At 37.1% G+C, this 25,412-nt stretch overlaps 1 protein-coding gene across 1 annotated transcript; it reads right to left on the bottom strand.

Moving 5' to 3' along the window:
- Positions 1-23,002: 23,002 nt before the first annotated feature.
- On the bottom strand, positions 23,003-25,273 carry LOC124931457 (diphthine methyltransferase homolog). Its single transcript, XM_047471921.1, has 2 exons — positions 24,827-25,273; positions 23,003-23,885 (listed from the first exon to the last, which is right to left on the bottom strand). The coding sequence occupies exons 1-2, from the start codon at positions 25,164-25,166 to the stop codon at positions 23,155-23,157; spliced, it is 1,071 nt and encodes a 356-aa protein (XP_047327877.1). The 5' UTR covers positions 25,167-25,273; the 3' UTR covers positions 23,003-23,154.
- Between the last annotated feature and the right edge of the window lie 139 nt (positions 25,274-25,412).

Genomic DNA, 25,412 nt, shown 5'->3' on the forward strand with positions numbered 1-25,412 from the left:
ATTTGAATCTATCAAATGCACCCCTGTCATCAAAAGAGACCAAAGAAAAAGAAAATACTCATAGAGGTTGAGATTTTGAAATCACAATTTATTGTTCATCTAGACTCTTGTCTAAATTTCCAAGAAAGAACAAGAATGTATCGATTATATCATATATACCCTGTGTATAGAAAAGAATCCAAAGGCCTTAGAATCTAAATCGCATGACATCTAGGTATGAGAAGCGTGACTACACATCTTGGTGCATGGTTGAAAGATTAGGCATAATCTAAACCTCTAACAAAGTTTGAGAAAGCAAATCCCTCAAAGAACTTAGGGTGAAATGTCTCGGCGAAAGAAAAGTCCCTCAAACGATGACATCAACCTCAAAGATCGTCAATTGCAAGCGGTCTCCTCTAGACAAATTCCAATGTATAAACAATTGACGTGCATTTGTGTGTAGAGTCAAATTTTTCCGGACAATGATAGCATTCTCCTCTTGCCCTTTTTTCTGATGTGACTTTAGGATCTATTCTTTTGAAATTGAATCTTTTAGAATTATTGTTGAATGGTCTTTTGGCCGGAGTTGGGAGCAATGGAGGACCATTGTTGTACAAATGTGCTTGTTTAGCATAAGATGTATATGTTGCTTCTTCAACTCGGGCCATTTCCATAGCATCATCGATATTTGTAGGATTGAGTAGTCTAACCGGATTAGCAATTTATGGTCTAAGTCCTCCAAAGTAGCAATCCATCATATAATCATTGGGCATTCTAAAAAGTTTGTAGGAAATTTCTATAAATTTGTCATTATGTGCTTCTACAGTTTCTGATTGTTTAAGGTTCATTAAATCGCTCATTAGGGCATCAATGATTGTTAAACTGAACTTCTTTTTAACTTCCCTTTTAATCATATCCCATGTTACTATCATATTAGGGCCTAACTTTGATCTGTAGTTTGTATACCACATTCTTGCTTTGTCGATGAAGTGTAATCGAGCAATTCTTGCCTTAATATTTGGAGGGATGTCGTCAACCGCAAAAAATTCTTCAGCTGAATATATCCATCCATCCACATCTTTTCCGTCGAATTTAGGAAAATCTATTTTTGTTAGACTTTTATGAAGATATGGTCTTGGCTGTCCGAAATTGTGTTGATCATGATAATTATATTCTTGAAATAAAAAATTATCTTCTTCACGGTTATGATCCCTTCTTGCATTTATATTATCCGGATGAACATTGTTTGTATTAGGAGTTTGAACGTTACTTGTATGAGCTCCCCTTGTATTTGGATTAACGTTTAATGTTGGATTGTTATGATGCCCCCGATGTTCTCTTGGATTGCCCTTATTGCTGTTAGTATTATTGTTGTTAATCTGTTGTATCAATGTTTTGATCGCCGTCTCGAATCCCTTTTGTAAATTGTTAAATTTTAGATCTATTCGAGCATTAAGGTCATCGAAACTCTTTTTCTGAATACTTAATTGCTCATTGATTTGTAGAACAGAATCTTCTAAGTTTTGAATTATAGAATTGTGTTCCTCCAAATATTCGTTAATGTGATCCGGATTTTTCTTGGAATCTTGATTCTCCATTTTCGATCTTTTTCCAACCATGATGCGAATAACCAGTTCTTGTTTCTTTTTCTTGTAGTGAAAAAAAATGAATTTCCAACGGCCAGAAAATCGTTGGCTCTAATACCAGTGTAGCGTGCTGCTTGTGGATGATGTTAAACAGGGGATGAAGATGATGAAATTGAATTAAGGAGGAGATGAGATAAAGACTAAATGAGGAAGAGATGAAATCAAGAAGTAAGAAAGAAGTAAGTTTTTTATTAAATCAAAAGTAATCTTGTTTTACATGTTTAATCCCTTTATATATAAGAGTAAGGGTATTTAGGTAATTATTGAATGTTTCATTAATTAATAATAAACAGATTAATTATAAATGTTATGTTATAATTTCAGCCATTGGATTATCTTGTCTTCATCTTGACCGCATATTCCATTGTTGAAACTCTTTAGACATTTAGGCTTAGACATTTAGGAGACATGTCGTAACACCTTCCTCATTCCTCCTTCGTTCCTCCTCCTTTCTCCTCGAGGAGAGGAGAATGTTCCTCATTTCTTCCTCCTTCCTCCTTCCTCCCTCCCTTTTCCTCGAGAAGAAGAAGGAGAAAAGAGAAAAGAGAAAGGAGAAAAGAGAAAAGAGAAAAGAGAAAAGAGAAAAGAGAAAAGAGAAAGGATAAGGATAAGGATAAGGATAAGGATAAGGATATGGATAAGGATAAATATAAAGATAGAAAAATTTATATTCTAACCCTATTTTTACATCTTCATTATTGTACCTTTTTTTTTTTTTTGCAAAGATACTTTTTTAAAATCCATGGTATTTGTTTGATTTGAAATTTTTCATTACAATTAGTGTCGAGAACTAGTTTATGATATTTATTTTTCTAAGATTTTTCTGGTTTAGATTTTACTGAATTGTAAAAAAATAGTCTTTATCATTTTAACTATATATAATATATATAATAGTTAATTTTATATATTAAAATAGTCTTAATTATTTTTATTAAACTTAAATACTAAATAACATTTTAATAATTAAACCAATTAAAAATTTATATAATTTACATTTTAATAAAAAAAAATGTTTACGCAGAATCTTATCAATTTTCAAAAATAAATATTAATAACAAATAAACCTATAAAAACAACATTTCTATTGTAGATGACAAAAAAAATTGTATGTATATAAAATATAATTTAGATAAAATAATTTATAATATTAATATTCTCATAAATTAAATATTAACCTTAATTCAAATTTATTTTATTTCAATACACATAAAAGTAACTGGACATTGCATTGATGTTTATACAACTATTTCGGTAGGAACTGTTCGGTTTACTAAGAGAAGAATCAGACCCAATAATTAAAAAAATGTTTTGGTTTCTAAACTTCTTTATTGAAAACTAGAAAGGTATTAAAATAAGAAAATTAAGTTATTTGTGATGTGAAATTGGATAATAATCAATGTAACATAGTGAAGGCTAGCCATTCCTTCAGAATAATAATGATATGTATAATATGAAATTGGACCACCATAAATAAAATTTAGGAGAAATATAAATATTAATAAGTATAAAAAAGAAATGAGGAGGAGAAAGGAGAGATTACATGTGAGAAAAATTCTCTATTCAGATATTTGTGCCCGAGTTTAGCATTTTACTCATTAATATATATATATATATATATATATATATATATATATATATATATATATAATAAACTAATTTTATATATTTTGATTGATAATTTAGTTAAAAATTAAACGTTTGAAAATATTTTGTCTTTTTTTCTTATTTTAAGTAGTCTATTTATGTGATTTGATCTTTTTTTTAATGTATAGGTTTATACATTTGATATTTTTGTAATGTTTTTCTAAGTAAACAAAAATTAGATTCCAAATTTTAAAAAAAAATTGTGTAACTTTAAATATTTGATATATTTAAATATATATATTAAACATTAAATTTAAATTTAACTCAATTTTTACAATTTAAAATTAATTAAATTTAAATAATATTACTTTTATCTAAAATATGTATAAATAATATTACTTGTATTCCTAAAAAAAATTATTTCAATTTTACTCTCCGCGAAAAAAAACCGGGTGAGTAGTGAAAAGGTGGGAGTAGACAACCCAGATTGTTCGATTTTTTTCTCATATGTTGAATCAAATCATCCAAGACAAAAAAACGCCAAAAGAAACTCAAAATTGAAGCCTAAAACAATGAATAAGTGCTAAAAAAAAAAAAAAAAAAGAAGAGAGGCGGAAGGAGGTCTTCATTTTTCTTTAATCTTTGGCGATTAAAAAGAATGATGACTCCACTTTCAGAGGGAAATTGGACTAAATGACCCTAAAGATAGGGGTATTTGCGTCCGTGGTCACTGATAATTAAATTTGATCTGGTGACCACTTTATTTTTTTTTGGACGAAATTACCCTTTTCGCGTAACGCGAAGTGGCTTCGCGAAACGCGAAGTGAATTAGGTTAATATAAATACTTAAAATTTTCATTTCCTTCATTTTGCTTCTCTCTCTTTCTCTCTCTTCTCTCTCTCTGTTCTTGTTCGTCGGCCGGCGACAGCGAAAACTTTGGCGACGGCGACGGCGAAAACTTTGGCGACGAGGACTACGATTATGCCCCATGAATCTACAAAGATAAGAAAACCTTAACCTGAATCGATGTTTATAATACAGATTTATGTTCTTATTTCAATACCTTCATTTCAAACCCTAACTCTAACCCAAATCGATTTATGTTCATGTTTCCAGCATCTCCATCTGAAAACCTTAAATCAATTAAATCTGTTCATATTGGTTCATACTGGTTCATATTGATTCATATTGATTCATTTTTTTGTTCATCTTATTGTTCTTATGTCGATGATGATATTTGCAGATCATATGGGTTCTGTTTCGCGAAGTGCTTCTCGTTACGCGAAGTACTTCTCGTTACGCGAAGGCTTCTCGTTTCGCGAAGGGCTTCTCGTTACGCGAAGGGCTTCTCGTTACGCGAAGGGCTTCTCGTTACGCGAAGGGCTTCTCGTTTCGCGAAGGGCTTTATGTTTCGTCATATGGGTCTGGATTCAGTGAAGAAGTACTTACAGCAAGACGGAAACCGGCTAAGTGTCGACGTTATAGATGAAGGATTTTCTCAATAGTCAATACAATTGAGTTGTTTTCATTTAGGTGTTCTATAATTATATGTTAAAGGGTTTATTTATAGAATTGCATTTTGAAAAGGGGGAGACATAGAGAAATTGAGATTGGACTTGAATAAACTTCCCTTTCATATTAAGGGACTTTAATCCAATTTGCATTATTAAACTTAATCCTAATGGATATTAAAATAAGCTTCATTTACTCAAATTCTCTAATTAAAATGAGGCTTCATTTCTTTTGTCTGTTTTATTTTTTTAATTAGATATATATAAAGTTTTTCTAATTATTAATGTAATATTGTACTTTCATCCTGTCACCTAAAGAAATCAAATGATAAACATATTTTTGTTATTTACATTTGGGAAAGAAATTTAAGACAAAATTCACCAAAATGTAATGTTTTTATCATTCATACTCACCAAGAAGTTTCAAACTAGACTAGAGAGTTATCATATATAAAGCTATAAAAAAACAAAAAATGGAGGACCAGTCTAGTTATTATTTGAACAAATAAGATATATCTTTTCTTTGGATATTGGTGGTAGTCTATTATGGAAATGAAAAATTGTTCTCATTCACCTAATATTTTCTTTGACCTCGTCAATTTGTTCTAGTTGTTCATATTGCGCACCACCACGCCCATTATTATGATTGTCTGATTTTCTTTGTCCTCGTCGACGACATTCATGTTCATACAATCCTTCCACTTCATCCTCCGGTTCCTCACGATCCTTTGGCTTCTCATAAGATCGCTCACGAGATTTCTCCCTATCACCCTCTCTATTTCTTCCCTTTTCACGGGATTTTTCTCTACACATGATGGGGGTGAACATTAGAAGCATTCATATCAAAATGCACAAACTGAAATTCAGATTAAAAAATACTAACTGTGTTTGGGAGAGGTACAATTCCAATTCTTTTGTTTGTTTAACAATTTAAAACTAAGAATTCAAATGAAAGCACCAAGGGTGTATGTAGTATTACCGGTTTGCATGACGATCAGCCCTTTAGTATTCGTAGTGCTTATGTAGTATGCCCTTCGCGAAACGAGAAGCCCTTCGCGTAACGAGAAGCCCTTCGCGTAACGAGAAGCCCTTCGCGTAACGAGAAGTACTTCGCGTAACGAGAAGCACTTCGCGAAACAGAACCCATATGATCTGCAAATATCATCATCGACATAAGAACAATAAGATGAACAAAAAAATGAATCAATATGAATCAATATGAACCAGTATGAACCAATATGAACAGATTTAATTGATTTAAGGTTTTCAGATGGAGATGCTGGAAACATGAACATAAATCGATTTGGGTTAGAGTTAGGGTTTGAAATGAAGGTATTGAAATAAGAACATAAATCTGTATTATAAACATCGATTCAGGTTAAGGTTTTCTTATCTTTGTAGATTCATGGGGCATAATCGTAGTCCTCGCCGCCAAAGTTTTCGCCGTCGCCGTCGCCAAAGTTTTCGCCGTCGCCGGCCGACGAACAAGAACAGAGAGAGAGAGAAGAGAGAGAGAAGAGAGAGAAAGAGAGAGAAAGAGAGAAGCAAAATGAAGGAAATGAAAATTTTAAGTATTTATATTAACCTAATTCACTTCGCGTTTCGCGAAGCCACTTCGCGTTTCGCGAAGCCACTTCGCGTTTCGCGAAGCCACTTCGCGTTTCGCGAAGCCACTTCGCGTTTCGCGAAGTTACTTCGCGTTTCGCGAAGTCACTTCGCGTTACGCGAAAAAGGGTAATTTCGTCCAAAAAAAATAAAGTGGTCACCAGATCAAATTTAATTATAAGTGACTACGGACGCAAATGCCCCTATCATTAGGGTCATTTAGTCCAATTTCCCCTTTCAGATCTAGAAACTAATGTGTAATCATATCTCATAGTTGAATGTTCTTAATTTTAATCTATGATATATCTATTAGTTGAATTAAATTATTTTAGAATTAGTTATTGTTTCTATTTTGTGTTACTTTATTTTAGATCTATCTTATCCTTGTATTCTCATAACGTCAAAAAAAATATCTTATTTGTGTATTTTCATAACGTCAAAAAATATCTTATCCGTGTATTTTCATTATGTCAAAAAAACAAATCCGACCACCAATATTTATCTGGTTTATTAATCATTGGTCAAGAGACTTTTCTCTCTCTATTGAGGTTTTTTTTTTTAACTAGATTCTTATATTTCTTATGCTAATGAGTTTTCTTTTTATTTTTTTTTACATTATGTCAAAAAAATTCATAAACATCAATATAATCGATCTTCCATCGTTCAGGTGAAATAAACTTTTAACCATTTTTAATAATAATATTTTACACATTCAATCAAAAAAAATTAATAGGTAAAAAACAAAAGACGAAAATAAAAAAATAAAGGCGAAAAAGGGTACATCACTCAACTTGTCTTTCTACGTGCATTGGTTCTAATCTTGGGCACATCCCCTTGTTGTTTCAAGTAGTACACCGATGTGTATTGTGTGACGTCATCTATACACCTAAATTATTATGTGCAAATATTAGTCAATGAGGAATGTCAATCTGTTCCAAATGCTTGAGTAATGTTTCGTGTGTTTGACCTAGGTCTTGGGATCGATCCCCACTTCCACATTTAGTGTGTTTGCTTTTTAGAGGTAGCGCTAATGCGGGGGTATGATCTCATACATCAAATGCTTTGCTTGACGTGTCGGAGGTCTAACCTCCTCTTATAATTTAATTAGACGGAAAAATATTGATCATTATTATTTATTTATCAATATGCTAGAGGTTTGATTTCGTGCATACTGTACTTATGTAAATATGTGTTGCATATAGTTAGTTATGCGACCACGAGTACATTCTAACTTTTAAAAACAACATATTATTTTCTTGTCTTTGGTGTTTATTTTACAGGTTGGTCTACGCTACAATCTTAGCCATTTGGATAGCCAATTATCGAAAGAGTAGTTTGAACCTCAAGACGTTCAAATTAGACGAGATGACAACTTTCGAGGAAGATGCCTTAGCCACAAAGGTCATTATCAATCACAAGTCATATGCCTCATATTCTAATAAGTGGAGAAACATGAAGACAATGACGGTGGACAAGAGAGATCTAACATTTATGATTAAGTTTCTACAAGAGGCATGTCAAAACAAATGAAGAAGGTGAAAGGTCAAATGACAAGGAAAGAATGAGCTCAAAAAAATTTGTTTTTCATTTCTTAAGTATTGAACGCAAGACATTTCTTACATTTTGCAAAACATTGTGTGTGTAAGACGAGGATGAGGGGTTAATGCTTGTAATGATTCATATGGTTTATGACTAACCCCACATTTTATACTTTCATTTAGGAACACATATCTGCATAAATGATGACACATGTCGTCTAGTGTTTGATTTGACTTCTCTTCATAACCAACCTTTTAGATATACAAGGTATTCATGACACACCAACAAAAACAAGATATATAGATTGAAAGCATCACAAAAAGTATGTAGTTGTTTAGGCTTCATACACACATCATTTGCATTTCATGTAAGCATTGAAAGGTCATCATTCCAAATGACACACTCATGACATTGTTCTTCCCCTTACTTCGAGACAAGGACGATCATGTCATCTGGACAAAGACATTTCTCGATCCGCACAATGATCATGAGAAATGCAAAGACGAGAATAGAAATTGTTTCCTCAAAGTCCTATACATTTGTATGCTCGACATGATAAACGTAAGCCCATTTTACCCTTCTAGAGAATATTTGAATTAATTCAAACAAAAAGTGTAACTAAAAATGTTAATCATGTGGTAATGGAGTAATGCATTGTGGATATACAAACATGCAAAAAATATTAACTTGATGTAGAAAATTGAGAGATGATGCACTCCATTAATGGGAGACCTATTATAGTTTGATAGAGCTGAGACACGCTACCATACGTATGAATGATCACATCTCGAAGCAACTCAAGTATGCGAAGATGTCGAGGACGAATACGTCTATGATAGTCACGCCAACTTAGTAATCTTCCATCCATTAAATGATATCTTGATCACTCAGTTCTCTTGAGCTCAATAGAATGTCAAATACAAGGACGAGAATGTATATCACTCCTTAGTGTCTTGTACATTTAGTATGCTCAACAAACTTGAAGTAGACTCGTTATCCATTTTTGAAGAACTTTTTATTCTATTAGAACAAATGGAGTAGCTAGAATATTCAACTATGTAAATAGAGTAATGCATTACAGATAAACAAGAATGTTGGAAATGCTAACTCGGTATAAAAAATTATAGATGATGCACTCCATCAATATGAGGCCTATTATAGTTTTTACGTGGCCCTAATGAGCTATAATACGGTATGTTAGAGCGACTCAGGCATGTGATGAGTCTAGACATGGATTTGAAGTCGATAATACTTGTGCTCATTCATTAGTCTTCAAATTAGGAAATGATCTCTCGATCATAAACAATGACTTCAGGTCCCAAGACCATGACTAGAGATTAAACTCTAGAACAATTCTTGTGAAAGAAGAATCTCAATGTGTAATCTAGCTAGTGAGTCAAACATTTTGGGTAAATCACGGAAGACGGTGAAGTATCTCCTAGAAAACCTAAGCCTAAAATTAGGAAATGATCTCTTGATCATAAGTAATGACTCTAAATTCCAAGACCGTGACTAAAACTCAAACTCTAGAATAATTTTTATGGAAGAAGAATCTCAACATCTAATCTAGCTATCTAGTCAAACAATCAAGGTAAATCATGGAAGACAATAAAGTATCTCCAAGAAAACTTGAGCACATGATTCCTTCTCATACTTGATTGATGGTACACTTGAAGTCTAAAAATAACATGAATGAAGAATTTGGAAACGATTGACCATTTGCAGGATTGCATTTGCATATGCATGCATTAACATCATTTACATTGAAAATATGGACATCAATGAACATAAAAAATGATAACAACATCAAAAAGAATAAAACTCTAGTTTTATACTGATGGCACTTAAAAGTTGATGAATGAAAAATAAACAAAAAAATATAAGAAAAAGAAAATCACCAAAATATATCAAAGGTAATAAAACATTAGTTCTCATTCTAATAGATTTTCTAATAAAATAAGAGCCTAGTTCATACACTAGACATTTAAAAAAAATGAAAACACGAATGAAAGAAAAAGATTTTCTTGCCCTTGAACTACGTCATGACTTGACTCTTTGTCAAAAGATTCGTAGGCAACCTATTCATTAGGCCATATCATAATCATCGTTGTTCTATAAATATATAAAAAAAAATATATGAAAATGATCCTTACTTTAAGAAGAAAAAAAATAAATCCATATGTCAAGACTAGGGGCACTTTTCAGAAAACACGAATAAAATGTTTAATCCTAAGAAAAAAAGGACAATGACAAAAAAAAATGTTTAAGATCAAGTTATCTTCTAGCATTCTAACAAACCCTTAGGTTTCTTCTTTGGACAAAGAACCTAGATTTGTATGACAAAGATTAGGTTATATGCGCAAAGAGATTCACTTTCATCCTCTTGACTCCAAACAAGAATGTTTTTATAAAAGGCTCATTAGCTTTGACTATTCAAAGTGCAAGGCATGTCTAATTGAAAGTGGCATACATCTTCAAATGCGTCCAAACATAATCGGTCTATAAAGAAGGCACAAAAATGCTTAAGGCATTGACTAAACAACCAAGTCAATCCAAGTCATCTTTGGAAAACTCTTAGATATGGGAATCCAAGTGAGAAGGACTACAAGTCCAAATCTTGCAATATGTGATAACAAAGGTTACACGACCAATCAGATTGGCAGCTCTATAATCTTTAGATGCAGCCCTCCAAAGCTAAAAGAGACAAAAATGGAAATGAGTGGTCATCTTTTTATTCAAGCAATAGCAATGATGTTGTATAAGATTTTTACCTCCAATGACCATCATAAACTATCCAAACCAAATAACGATGTGATACGATGTGATGTAAGACATTTATCACCGATAGCACATTGTAAGCCATCCAAAAAATAAATAGTACATTTATTATTTAATTAATAAATAAAATTAATAATCAATGTAAGTCGCACATCCATGATAGCGCAATGTAGAACCCTCAAAAGGAGTCAATGACTACCCAAGCAAAGTTGTCAAACTCGCGAGTTAACTCGTGAACTCGTTCGAGTTTACGAGTCAACTCAAGCAAAACGAGTCAAGAGTTTAAGAAACTCGGTCAGTAGTAAAATCGATCCCCCTTCAAGCTTTGATAAAACTCGCGGTGCTACGGTAGACACCGATCCCCCTTCGGCATATTCCTCTTTAATCTTTCTGATGCGCCTTCTTAGTTTCCGAAGATGACTTCTCGGTATCAGTAGACAAGTTCGGCATTGTACCTCCTGAATCGTATTGGATTTTGTGAGGCGTAAGATCATGTCCTCTACTTCCTCCAATCTTGCGATGCAATCCTGTTGCGGGAGGTCCGGTAGGATATCTTGATACTTTGTATTGAACCGGTACTCATGCCACTCCAGATATAAGTCTATAACATCCTCGTCTTGCTTGTTAATGCCCCGAAAGATATTCTGGGCTAGTCTTTCGGCCTCGGCTTCGTCGGCCTCTTCCCTGTTGAAGCCTTCATCATGGGCTCCTGTATCAACCCCGTCCTCACCCTCGGTGGTTTCAGGATTAGCGCTATGTTCGGCATCGTTCGGACTTCGAGCCGAATGATCGTCATCGTGGACCGTTTCATCTTCGGTCCTCTCCGGGTCGGTTTCCTCAGGGTCCCACTCCTCATCCTCTGTTTGTTGTGGTGGTTCTTCGAAAGTTATCTTTTCTTTTCTCTTTCCTCCGGTCTTTGCGTTTGCTGAGGCAACTTTCTTTGCGGCTTTCTTCTTTCGGCCACCTGTGGAACTGGAGGCCGACTGCGTTCTTGGAAGAAATTGCCTCGATCGAATGATGCAGCGTTTTATTAGCCCAACACCGGGACCGACATTGAGGTTCAAGTGTAGGAAGATCTTACCGAGTTGCACGGCATACCCCCACGAGCTGGCTGAATCCGGTCTTACCATGTCCATGAGGTTGCTGAATACTGATCTTGCCCAGTTGACCTCCTTTCCTTCCAACAGACGAAATATCATTTTGATTTTGTCTCTGGTGAGGTTGTTGAAGTTTCCTCCCCTTGCCAGTATCGCCCTAGCGAAAACGTCACATGCCGGGATATATTCCGGCTTCAGCGTGTTCTTACTTCCGGATGTCGTGATTGGCTTATTGGTTGCCGATAAGAGGTGGCAAGCCGTCTCAAAAGTATCATCGTCTATTGCTGCCGTTGCGTCCTCGCCAGTAGTTGGGAGACGCAAACTCTCGGCCACCACTACTTCGGTGATCTCGATTTGGGAACCGCAAACCGTTGCGATAATCCTGTCGTAGGAGATGGTTGCGGTTTTGAAGAACTCTTCGACCGCCTCTCTGTAAATTACGTGAGGACCGTCCAGAAAATATCCCAGACCGGTTTTGATCAGCAGGTCAATGACTTCCTTTGCTTCGGTTGTCCCATTCTGCCGAATCTCCTCGAAGTCTACTTGAGAATAGAGTTTGAACAACGCCGAATCACGACCCATGTTGAAGAGTTTGAAAATGAGAGAAATCGGCTTCAGAAAGTTTAGGAAAGTTAGAGAGATAAAGTGAATTCGCGTGAGAATGAAATAAATGACCGAAGGCCCCCTTTTATAGTCACGGTTTGGAAGCCCAACCGTCCCATCATGAATGGGCGGGAATTTTCCCTCCAAGGTAAGAGTACGCCAAACTGTGGGCGGGAAACCGAAAACTGTGAGCGGCAATTTTGAGCGGGAATTTTCCCTCCAAAACACTTAGCCTATGTCATGGATGACGCTTTCATTTCTTTGAGACCGAATGAATAATCGGTTTCAGACATTTTGATTAACAGTTTTGATCAGATTTTATGAAACCGGATAAGAACGAGTTAATTTTCGATTACTTAGATAAATGCGCAAAGAGTAGAGAGAAGCGGTCATTGAAACTCAAACGAAATTTTATTCAAGAGACCGATACGAAAGGGTACATGGAGAAAACCGATAGAATGATACGAAAGATAGACGTTTAAGCAGTAAGCACCATTCTGGAATACTTTTCCACCACCGCATCTGCATCAAGAATGTTTGATGGGGATGCCGGTGTACCTGGTCCAAAATCTGGCCGGTACTTGAGAATCAACTTGCTGATGTGAGGTGCAAAGCCGAGACCTTTCTTGGTCCGCACCATTTTCCTCAAGTTTTGAAAGAGGACCGCTGACCAATTGATGGGCGTGTGGTTGTAGATGTGGGTCATGATATTGTAGGTATTCTTTGAATACCGCTGATTCGGAGATTGGCACAGAATGGACCGAGTGACAATCTCAAGAAGTAGCTGAGTGCTACGACCAAGGCGGGTTTTTGACCCATGGGTTTCCGCCGGGTCAAAGGTTGCAGAGCAGCGGAACCCATAGTAGTATTCATCAGTTCCCTCCATGGTCGGAAAATCAGAGAACCCTTCTTTGGGCAGATTGAAGAGGGTGGCAAATTCGGCTTCATCAAGCCGGAAGGTATGATTCCTTACAGTGGTGACAATGCGATCGCCCCAGTTGTAGGCATTTCTGAAGAATTCCTTGACATCCTCAGTCAGTATGGGACCGGATTCGTCAAGGAAAGATTGAAGACCGGTAACAATAAGGCTTTCGAACATGTGTTTCTTTGGATGGTCATAATCCCATTCTGCCATACATGAGCTGAAGTCGACACTTAGAAAGTTTCCCAAAGTTCGGCTTGGCATGATTATGGTATAGAGAGAGAGATTCAAGAGATGTTCAAGATGAATACAAGTGTTTTGCACTTTTGGATGTGATAAAATGAAGAGAGATTGGCTCCTTATATAGGATCGGTTTTGGAGGGAAAATCTGTGCATTGATGGTCAGTTTTGTTTTATTAAGGAAGAGAATCTTTTCCTTTTAATGATGCATGGGGAAGGAGCAAATTGCAAAACCCAAGGTAAGTGTTAGTTGAGAAGTAACCGGTTTGGTTGGATATTAAATGTTCAGGTGGTTGGTAGTTATCTCATTAATTTCGGATGATCTCATTAATTGCATTTAACGCATAACGATATTGATTAGATAGACACCGAAAATGGTAGAGATAAAGCCGAAACATGTCATACAGAAATGAAAAACGCAAATAGAACCGAAGTGGACATGGATGAAGCCGATATGATCAGATTTGAGTTGAACAATAATACATCTGGTGCATGAAGCAAAATGACCGGATGCAGGAAGGAGTAACTCAGTGGCCGCGGGGATTGGAGTTCCTCCTCCTCCACTCTCTCTCAACTCGATCGTAGAATGAGTCGATGACTTCTCTGGTGAACACCTGACTATTGGTCAAACCTTCGCCGGGACAGGTTGGGACTCCAAGCTCCTCAAAAAGTCGGCTTATCTGGGGAACGAGAGCTACTGACCGGGTGCCGATTATCCAAATAAGGACGTCGAACAGCACCCTAGACCAATTGACCGGCGTTCTGGTGATGATGGCCGCCATCATGTTGAACGTTGCCGTGCAGTAGATGTTGGTGACATCTTTTCCAAGGATTCCCCTTCCTATTATATCATTGAGGAGCTGGTACTCAGCCCTCAAAGGAGATTTGGAACCATGATCAGCAACAGGCTCGTCCGACCGAGCTAAGGCGAGAGAGACCTCAGCCTTGGTATCGGCCGGAGGGTTTAGGTCTGTTAGTCCTTGTTTAGGCAGATCGAAGCACCGAGCGAAGTCCTGCTCGGTGAAGTCAAAGAGAATACCCCCAACCTTAGATTGGATGTGGGTCTCAAAGTGGGGTGTCCCCCGGTATACCCTGGCGTTGTTGTAAAATTCCAAGACAGATTGAGGATAGATGATTTGCTTGTCATCCAGAAAATACCGGAGGCCAGTATCTTCCAGTTGTTTGTGAAGATAGACATTGTTAGACTGCCCTAGAGAGAGGATGTTCTTGTGAGATTTTTGCCTTAGTGATGGAAAGAGTGTATTGTTTTGTGAGTGTTTGAGTGAAAGAGTGCTTCCTTTAAATACAGGTTTTGGGGCTAACCTATTATCCGGACATTAAATGAGATGAAGTATATTAACCGCAGGATAGGAATCTTTGCATAAAATAGGCAATTTTGCAGGTCTAGGTGTCGGTCATAGGCCTGGACTGTGAAAGATATCAAAAGATCTTCACGTCTTTTTAGGCGTGACCAGGTTTATTCTGAAAAGGCAATGATGCAGAGCAGAGACCTTTAACCTCTGATAACTATTCCTCTTCTGTTTGAAATTCAAATAATCTGGGGTAGTCTTCTTCCGAACCGGTCAGACATCAGTTGTTCATCCCGATGCGGTTATTTGGTGCATGCACCAAGTAGCCGGTCGGTTTACTTTCTCTGATAGACTGGGCGGTTCTTCCGCAAACACCCCGAAGATTCAAAGTTCAACTTCTTAGGAAGACTTATCGGTTTGTCTGTCTGAACCGATCTCCCTTTAATTATCCTTTGGAAGGATTTGGCTAATGTCGGTTAAGCCAAGAGTAAGTCTAAATTGAGAAAACTTAGCTTCCTGCAGCGGCTTCGTGAAGATATCGGCCACTTGTTGATCGGTCGGTACGTATTCCAGCCGGATATGCTTCAGCGTGACATGCTCTCTGATGAAGTGATGTCTGATGTCGATGTGCTTGGTTCTGGAGTGGAGAACCAGGTTATAGGTGATTGCAATAGCACTTGTGTTGTCACAGAAGATCGGTGACTCTTCCGCTATGATACCGAAGTCCTTCAGCTGCTGTTGGATCCAGAGGAGTTGAGAACAGCAACTTCCGGCCGCCAAGTATTCAGCCTCCGCAGTTGATGTAGCCACCGATGTCTATTTCTTGCTGTGCCATGACACTAGTCGGTCACCTAGGAACTGACATGTTCCACTGGTGCTTTTCCTGTCGATCTTGCATCCTGCATAATCTGCGTCTGAATAGCTTGTTAGATTAAATGATGAGTCTTTTGGGTACCACAGACCGACATCAGGTGTGCCCTTTAGATACTTCAGTATTCTCTTTGCGGCTGTGTAATGGGATTGCTTTGGATTTGCTTGGAATCTCCCACACACACCAACTGCAAACAGGATGTCCGGTCTACTTGCTGTCAGGTACAGCAGGGAACCGATCATGCCTCGGTATGCAATCTGATCTACCGATTGACCTTCATCATCTCTATCCAATTTAACGGATGAACTCATTGGGGTGGCCGCCGAGGAGCATGTGTCCATACCGAATTTCTTCAGAAACTCCTTGGTATATTTAGGTTGGCTGATGAATGTTCCTTCCTTGAGTTGTTTAACCTGAAGACCTAGGAAGAAACTTAATTCTCCCATCATACTCATTTCAAACTTGTCAGTCATCATTTTTGAAAACTTGTCACAAAGCTTTGGATTAGTGGAACCGAAAATAATATCATCTACATAAATTTGAACAAGTAGGATATGTTCCTTCTTTTCAAACTTAAACAATGTTTTATCCACCGAACCGATGGTGAAATCATGTTCTAGTAAAAATGCGGTTAGCGTATCATACCAGGCTCTAGGTGCTTGCTTTAGACCGTATAAAGCTTTGTTCAGCCGGTATACATGGTTTGGAAATGCAGCATTTTTGAAGCCGGGTGGCTGTTCAACGTACACTTCTTCACGTATATCACCGTTCAGAAATGCACTTTTAACATCCATTTGAAAAACTTTGAAATTTTTGAAAGCAGCAAATGCAAGAAAAATCCTAATGGCTTCAACCCTGGCTACAGGAGCAAATGACTCTTCAAAATCAATGCCTTCTTCCTGTTTGTAGCCTTGAGCCACTAGTCTGGCTTTGTTCCTCGTGACCAAACCGTCTTCATTGAGTTTGTTTCTGAATACCCATCTTGTTCCTATGACCGATTTATCTTTCGGTCTGGGAACTAAGTACCAGACTTTACTACTCTCGAACTGGTTTAGCTCTTCTTGCATTCCCAAGATCCAATCCGGATCTGACAATGCTTCATCTATTCTTTTCGGTTCAATCTGGGATATAAAAGCAGAGTTAAAATATCCTTCCAGAAGTTGACTCCTAGTTCGAACAGGTTCTGAAGGGTCACCTATAATTTGCTCAGGAGGATGTTTACTATTTCTTCTGAGATTCAGTTCAGGGGTGTCTACCAAATTACCGGTAACCTGACCAAGGTTAGACATGTCGGTAGGTTGACCGAGATTGTCAGACCGACCGACTTCCTCGGATTGGACCGAAGTGTCAGCTTCCTGTTGTGAAACAGCTTGATCCGGCTGGGTATCAATATTACCCATTAGGTCATGGACAAACTGCCTGAAAACCGGAGTCTCATCTTCACTATCAGAATGAATATCATTATTTTCAAATCTGTTGTGTAGATCAAAGCATGAAGCAGTATTGCTTTCAACCGATTCATCGAAAACAACGTGAATTGTTTCCTCCATGGTTGCAGTTCTATTATTATACACTCTATATGCTTTACTTACTGCCGAGTATCCAAGCATGATGCCGGTATCGGTCTTTGCATCAAAAGCAGTGAGTTGGGTTTTACCATTTATATGAATATAACATTTACAGCCGAAAATCCTGAGGTACTTGAGTTTAGGAACTCTGTTAAAATAAACCTCATACGGTGTTTTGTTGTGAAATCTGTTTATTAAAGACCGGTTTTGTGTATGGCATGCAGTGTTGATAGCTTCAGCCCAGAATTTCTGAGCAATGCCGGAGTCGGCTATCACAGACCGTGCGGCTTCCTTGAGAGTCCGGTTTCTTCTCTCGGCCAGGCCATTTTGTTGAGGAGTCCTAGCACTAGACAACTCGTGTCTAATGCCGGATTCATCAAGATATGCAGTTAATGTACTATTAGTAAATTCGGTACCTCGATCACTTCGAATGCTGTTGATACGAGTTGATTTTTCATTTTGCAACCGCTTAAGAAGTGTGATCAGATTTGATACAGTTTCACGTTTAGATGGTAGAAATATTACCCATGTATATCTAGAATAATCATCAATAACTACCATGGTGTAAAGCATGCCTCCTAGGCTAATGACCTGAATTGGTCCAAATAGATCCATGTGAAGTAGATCTAGACACCGGCTAGATTGAATATTTCCTTTACTCTTAAAAGATGACCTAGTTTGTTTACCCATCTGACATGCTGAACAGACCTTATCCTGGTTAAATACTATATCAGGAATACCTTCAACTAGCTTTTTACCGCGAATGTAGTTTAAGGTTTTCATGTTTAGATGGTTTAGTCTCTTGTGCCATAGCCAAGTTTGATCGGTCTTAGCTATCATGCATATAGGATATTCTATTCTTGTTTTCCAGTCTACCTTATAAATGTTACCTATCCTATTTCCGGTTAGCAATACAATGCCTTGAGAATTCTTAACTAAGCATGCATGTTTAAGGAATTCTACCGTGTATCCGGCGTCACACATCTGACTAATACTAAGTAGATTAAAACGTAGGTTTTCAACTAAAAGTACATTATCAATGGTTAGGTTACCATGGACAATCTTACCCTTGCCCACAGTCTTACCCTTTGAGTTGTCACCGAAGGTAATTGGAGCACCGGTTACTGATCTGATGTCGATTAGCAAATTGCTGTTTCCGGTCATGTGCCTGGAGCAACCGCTGTCCAAGAACCATTCGGAGTTTCCTAGTCGTTTCTTTGGATCCTGCAAAATGTACATATTTACAACTGTTTGGTACCCACATTTACTTGGGTCCACATGCGATTAGTCCCTTAGGTATCCAAACCTTGATGAACCGGACAGTCTTCTTTGCTAGGGTCTTAACTGTCCTTTTGGCACTCGGTCTCGTGTATTTCGGTTTTCCTTCAGATAACCTAAATGGAAATGATCTTTGATTCGGTAATCTATAGTTTGACCTACGTGGCTCGGGAAAATCTTTCTTATATTTGAGGATTTCTGCTTTCCTTTTCTCAAGGTCAAGCCATGAGTCGGTTGGGCCAACATAGTCGTATTTTAGCTTCTCTTCCCTATAATATGCGGTTTCCTCTTCTTCGGCTGTCCAGGTGCTCTTAAGGAATTTTATAAAGGGGAGGTTTCCTTTTGTAAGCCTGGCTTTCTCTATGGGTTTTCGGTCTTTGGAGCTATTCCCTGTGTATCCTAGACCACGCTTACAACGAGGATGCCTATAGTGTTTATTCATATTCTTTACTATATCGCTAGATCTCTTATAGGCGGCCATCGTATATTGAAATCGGGCATTCTCTTCCTCGGTTAGTTCTCTAGTCGGTTCACTAAGTTGTTCGGTTTTACGATCTAACTCGGTTTCTAGAGTGTGGGTATCATCAGGTTGTATGGCTTCCGGTTCGGTGATGATAGGTGCCTCTGGTTCTATTGGGATAGGTACTATGGGATCGGGCTTGATGTTAAGGTGTTTAGGTAACATGGTCAATAGGTTCTTATATTCTTCTACCATGTCATTCAATGCTTCATATAACTCATCTTTAGTAAATTCATCATAGGGAGAGTCAAATACCTGTTCCTCATTGGCCATGAGGCACGTGAGTTCATCGTCGCTGTCACTGCGAGCCCACAAACTTCCTCCATCGTCGGCTATCAGTGCTTTCGGTACCTCACTTCCCTCACCGGCTTGTTGATAATTGTTTCTGTCATTCTGATAGTCCGGTTTCTGGGTATCCCTCCTTGGTTTCCTGCATTCCCACTTAAAATGTCCCATACAGTTACAGTTGTAGCATCTTACATTGGATTTGTCACCATAGTAATTGTTTGTCGGTTGGCTCCTTTTCATGAACCTCCCAAACTTCTGTGCGAGCATGGCCATGGCGTCCTCAGTGAACTGTTCGGCTGTTCTGATAGGTGCAGGTGTAGGAGCCGGTATCGGTGCAGGTGTAGGTACAAGAGCAGGTACAGTCGGTTCTGTAGATGTGATTAGTGCTCTGGTTGATGTTGAGGCCGAGACTTCCTCTTCAGTTCTGGATCTCATCTCGAATTCATATGCCTTAAGATCTTCGAATACATCGTATAATTTCATCTTACGTAGGCTCTTTGATTCCCTCATTACCATTGTCTTTATATCCCAGGCACTTGGAAGAGATCTCAAAACCTTCATAATGACCTCTTTGTTGTCATACTTCTTGCCCAGAGTAGCTAATTCATCTAACACACCAGTGAACCGGTCACTGTATTCCTTCATAGTTTCTCCTGGTTTCATTTTGATGCTTTCAAACTTCTGTGTGGCTACCATTATCTTGTTCTCCTTTGTTCTTTCATTTCCCTCAAAGATCTGGATAACCGTGTTCCATGTCTCCTTTGCGGTTTGGCAGTCTCTGATCTTGCAATAAGTGTTTCTGTCTACGCTGTTGGAGATCCGGTTTCTTGCATGGTTGTCCAGATTGTTCCTTCTCCTATCTTCAGCTGTCCATTCTTTTCTGTCTTTATCAATGACTATTGGTCCTTCGGTTAGAATGGATTCCATTTCATCATCCAAGGTGACTAGATGCAGGTGCATGCGTGCCTTCCAGTTGGCAAAGTCATCACCTTCTAGCATTGGAGGCCTATCCTGATACATGTTTGCTTGAGTATTGAAACTAACTGCTCTGATACCAATTGTTAGGATCTAGGTCGCCGCTGGTGGACCGGGGGTTGGACCGGTTAGCTGTTCTCACTCGTAGGGTGGTGGTTGATCCGGTTAGAGATTAACACCGGGGTTTCAATACTACACAACCTGTCACAAACCCTTGAACTAGGTTCAAGCGCGGAAGAGGTTTGCTTTCAGGTTGAAGCGGTACACTTGTATGATAGGCACGGTCGGTTTCGGATGATGTAGATTTGGAGATGGTGGGTCGGTTTTGGCAATCTGGATGTTCGGTATGGTTAGTATAGATTCGGTTTGGAGTGGTATGGTTAAGTTAGTCGGTTATGTAATGAAGCCAACAGAAAGTAAATAACACAACAGATTTTTATGGATGTTCGGAGATAAAACTCCTACGTCACCCCTTCCTCTCGAAACCGCGAGAAGGATATTCACTAAGGAATACAAATACAAGCCGATCGAGACTTATTCTCTGCTCGATAACACTCTTACAATTTATACCGAAATTGTAGAACACACTTTAACTTTCAACACTTAGGCTTTCTAGAATATCACACTGTTATTGTAGTAAATGCTCTTAGCTCTTGTTATCCCAATGTATGCCCCGCATTTACTCTTCTGCAACTGCCTCCTTTTATAGGTGAAATATGCCAACGGTCATATTTCAAAGCCTTGAATCCGATTGGCTGATCAGGGGTGCAGTGATTCAGTGTCTCAGACCTGCCGGTCGTCTCCTCAGACCTGACGGTCAATCTGAGACCTGGTATCCTGTTTCAGACATGCCGGTCTGTAAGGCAAACCTGCTGGGTTTGTCTTTTACTCAATATAGGCGCTGTCTGTTTGGACAGTTGTCTGTACTTTGAAGATTTCCTTTCTGGCTTATCCCGAAGTAGAAGGATCCGGTAGTACTGTTTTCTGTAGCCTACAGTCTTTCCTCAGACTTGCATGGATATGGAAGTATTCAGTCTGTTCCTTTGGTATCATTCTCAACAGATGCCCAAAGTGTCTTCTTGTACAGGTCGGCCACTTGACTTGGCCGAATGTCTTTTGATAGTGAAGTAACCGGACTTCTTCCGGTTATACTTGTCTTGTGGGTGATCGGCTGTTTGATGGTTCCGGTTTTGAGCTTTGGCCGATCCTTTGTGTTGTCACGTCCAGAATGCTTTTGATCGGTATGGTGACTTGACCGGTTCAGTTTCTTTAGTTGGTTTTCTTTTGTTCATCCGGTCCGGTTCCTTGTTCCTGCATGGGAAGTTTGTTTAAGTTAGGTTTATTCGAACCGGTCTTGAATTTATCTAACATAAATGATTATGATATTTTATATTATAATAATTTAATAACAAATATTTTAAATACAATAATTATGATACATAAATTTTATTTATTTATAATAATAGTTTGTTAATATATTCATTAATTTTAAATAATAATCAATTATTTATCTATATTTAGATGAATTAACTTTATTTTAAATTAATTATTTGCTTTGATGTAAACTCTTACGATTTTGCGTAAACTCTCGATTTTACGAGTTTACTTATACAAAACGATTTTACGTAAACTCTCGATTTTGACAGCTTTGTACCCAAGTATTGAACTAAAAAATAACATTGTTTGTCCGACAAACTAGATTGGCAGATGCAGAATCTTTAAATATAGTCCTCCTAAAGTGGAAGAGAAAAACAACTAAAAAGATTGGTTGTCTTTTAGATGCAATTACTTTGATCCCGATGCAATATAAGATGCATATCACTAGTAGTGCATTTTAAGTCATCCAAATAAATAAAAAAAACAAAAAGAAGATGCGGTGTAAGATATATATCCTCGATAATGCGTTGTAAGGTATCTTAAAATAAAAATAAAATGATCATGAAATGTAAAGCGTCTACCTTAAATAGCACATTCTAAACCATTTGACAAAAAAAAACTCTAGTTCACATAGGGGCCTTGCATAAAAATAAATCTTAGTTCACACTATATGCATTTTAAAATAACCAACAAACTAAACAAATAAAGGGGAGAGAATAAAAAACACTCAGCTCACAAAATATAAGCTTGATTTTAAGATGTTAGAAATGATGAGTTTACATAAAAGAAATATATATAATTTTAAAAATTATATATTTATATATTTAATTTATTTATTTTCCCTATTATAACTCGTTTTAAAAACAAATAAATATATAAATTATATATAAGGAGAAGAGAGAAATAATTAATTTAAAAAAGTTAAGAAGTTTTATATTTAATTTTTTATTATCTTAATTTATCAAATATAATATATATATTTTTATTGGGATGCATTCAACTATTTTAATTATATTTATTCAATTAAAAAAATTTAATAGTTATTATCTATTATAATTTGTTGTAGTGGTTATACTTAATTTTATTTTATTTGAATTGGTTTGAAGTTAAGTTTCCAAACAGTACAATGCGAATCAGTTAATATTATGATCTAATGTCCAAAATTGACAAAAACAACACCTTAGTTTAAACCTAATTTATTCTATTTAAGAACTAAAAATATACCTTTGTAGTCAATATCTAACAAACCTATATAACTAAATAATAATAAATGGAAAAGTGCATTATTTATAAAGATTGCTTTCAATATATTGAAAAGTGAAAGCATAACATCTTTCAAATAAGTTAAATAAAACTGATTCCACAAATACCAACTTATCAAATCAGTCACAAAAAATATAAATGACAAAATTTAATCAAATTCCACACATTAACAATAATCTTAACAAGAAAAGCTAAGAAATCAAAGAAACATTTGACATTCAGGAATCCAAACTCGAAGAAGCCGATCATAAAACGAACAAGTAGCCACCGCATTATTCTTCCGTTTCCCATCAACAATCAATTCCCCTCTTTGCCAATCAGCTCCATAAGCAAGTGATTCATGCTTACCATAAGTCTCAACAACATCTATCTTTTCCCCTCCATTATCAATCCTAACCAAACCAAATCCATTGTGCATACAAGCTGCCAAGACATAACTCGGTTCCAATGGATTATGCTTGAGTCTCCAAACACCCCCGCCTAAACAAACAGATGTTTCATTCACAGGCTTTGAGATTGACCTTACATCCCAAATCCTTAAATGTTCATCGTAGCTTCCAGTAAGTAGAGTGTTAGGGTCACTCGGGTTGTTCTTTGTTATGCAACAAACGCCCATCTTGTGGATCTTTGAATTTTGGAATGCTGGTTGGGAAGGTCCAGCTCTCAGATCCCAACAACTGAACTTGCAGTCATCTGAGCCGGTATAGACCAGCTGTGGTTGATGTATATCGAATGAAGCAGCCCAAACCTCAAAGTCATGTGCTTTCCACATTTCCTGAATTTCTAGCATGGACTCTGTAAATGAGACTATTGACAATGAGCCATCTGAAAGCCCAACCGAGATGGAATTGGAAGATGGATTCCAGTCCAGGCATAGGCACATTGAGGTCGAACTAACTTGTTCGTCTGCTAACTCTCGCAAAGAAGCCTCTGAACCAATCAAAGGAAAAAATAGATGTGCTTATTATGGAATCATGGCTAAATCACATAAGTAGATAACACAAGGTTTAGCAAGGACCAATCATAGAGAGAAACTATGTTGTATTGTTATAGAGTTGATTAACTGCATAAATAAATTGAAAACTTGGCATTTAACAAAACTTAGGGGCATGCCATAAACATGGTCCTTATAGAGATTTCTCCTGAAATCTTGATGGCGGTCACCTACATGATTCAATTCTCGTTAGCACCTCGTTAGAATAGATAAGTTCACATTCATTGTGATGAATATATCTCAATATAAGGGCCTATTTAGAAACTTGTTTTAGGAGCTTGAGCTGAGTTTGAACGAGAAAACATTATCAAATAAACATATGTCTAGTTAAATTATATTATAGAACATTATCTCACCTAAAGTAACATTCGAATATGATATTTGACAAAAAAAAAGAAAATGCTTCCAAGAAAATTTATGGACGTTTTCTCTTCAAAACTGGGCTCAAGCTCCAGAAAGAGTTTCCAAATGGGCTCGTACTAAATGGATATCACACACAAGTTTGCGTTTTTTCTCCTATGTCATCTACTAGCTACATATGGCTTTGTAAAGTGAAAATTCTTAGTAAACTACAAATACAATTGAATAGGCTAATGAATGTTTTGACTAAATAGGAATGTATATATTCTACCAACCTAAATCTAATATAATATTTTGAGATAAAAACTGATTTTGAAATAAATACAAAATAATTTTCCAGCAATTTACACTAGCGCCATATGACTACATGCCCAAGAGCTCGTTTGATTCGGCGAATAAGTAGAAGCGATTAAACATATCAAACACTGCATGCATAGTGGAGTAATTTGCGAATAAGGTGAATCAATCTAATCCCCAAACCAATCTAGGCCAGCCATTATGAAAGTTAAGGACATACCAGAAGTTGCTGATGATCCATAGGAGGAGCTTTCAAGCTTATGAACCCTAAGATATCCATTGGCATCAGCTTGAGCCAGCAAAGGTAGGTATTCATCACTGACTTGTCCAACTGGCGCCCATTTGATATCAAATATACCAGCAGTTTCCACTCGATGCGACAGCTCGAGAAGACCCGCGCAAGCATCTACATTAAATAACGATAAACTCCCCAACCGACTCGGCTGATCACCCTCTTGAAGTGTGTATGTTGAAACCGCAAGGACATTCTTAAAAGAATCGTGTGGACAGAACTCAACCGCGTCAGGGTTTCCATCCAGATAACAATGACCCACATCCATTTCAGAAATTCCCTGCTATTAATATGACATTAATTTGAGAAGAAAAAACTGGACTTATAGGATTTCCTAGTTCGGCTTGGCATTTTGTCGAACAGGTGGTGGGTAAGAATATAATCTTTGTGTTCTTATATAGCAGAGAGTAAATTAAAGAAACAAGTGAAGAAAAAAACATATTACCGTTAATTTAGTTTAGATTAGTTTACCTCGTTTCCTCTCGCTGTCAAGAGATTAGAACAGAGTTCTGTA

This window comes from Impatiens glandulifera, chromosome 3 (genome assembly GCF_907164915.1).
Source record: "Impatiens glandulifera chromosome 3, dImpGla2.1, whole genome shotgun sequence".
Classification (NCBI taxonomy): domain Eukaryota; kingdom Viridiplantae; phylum Streptophyta; class Magnoliopsida; order Ericales; family Balsaminaceae; genus Impatiens; species Impatiens glandulifera.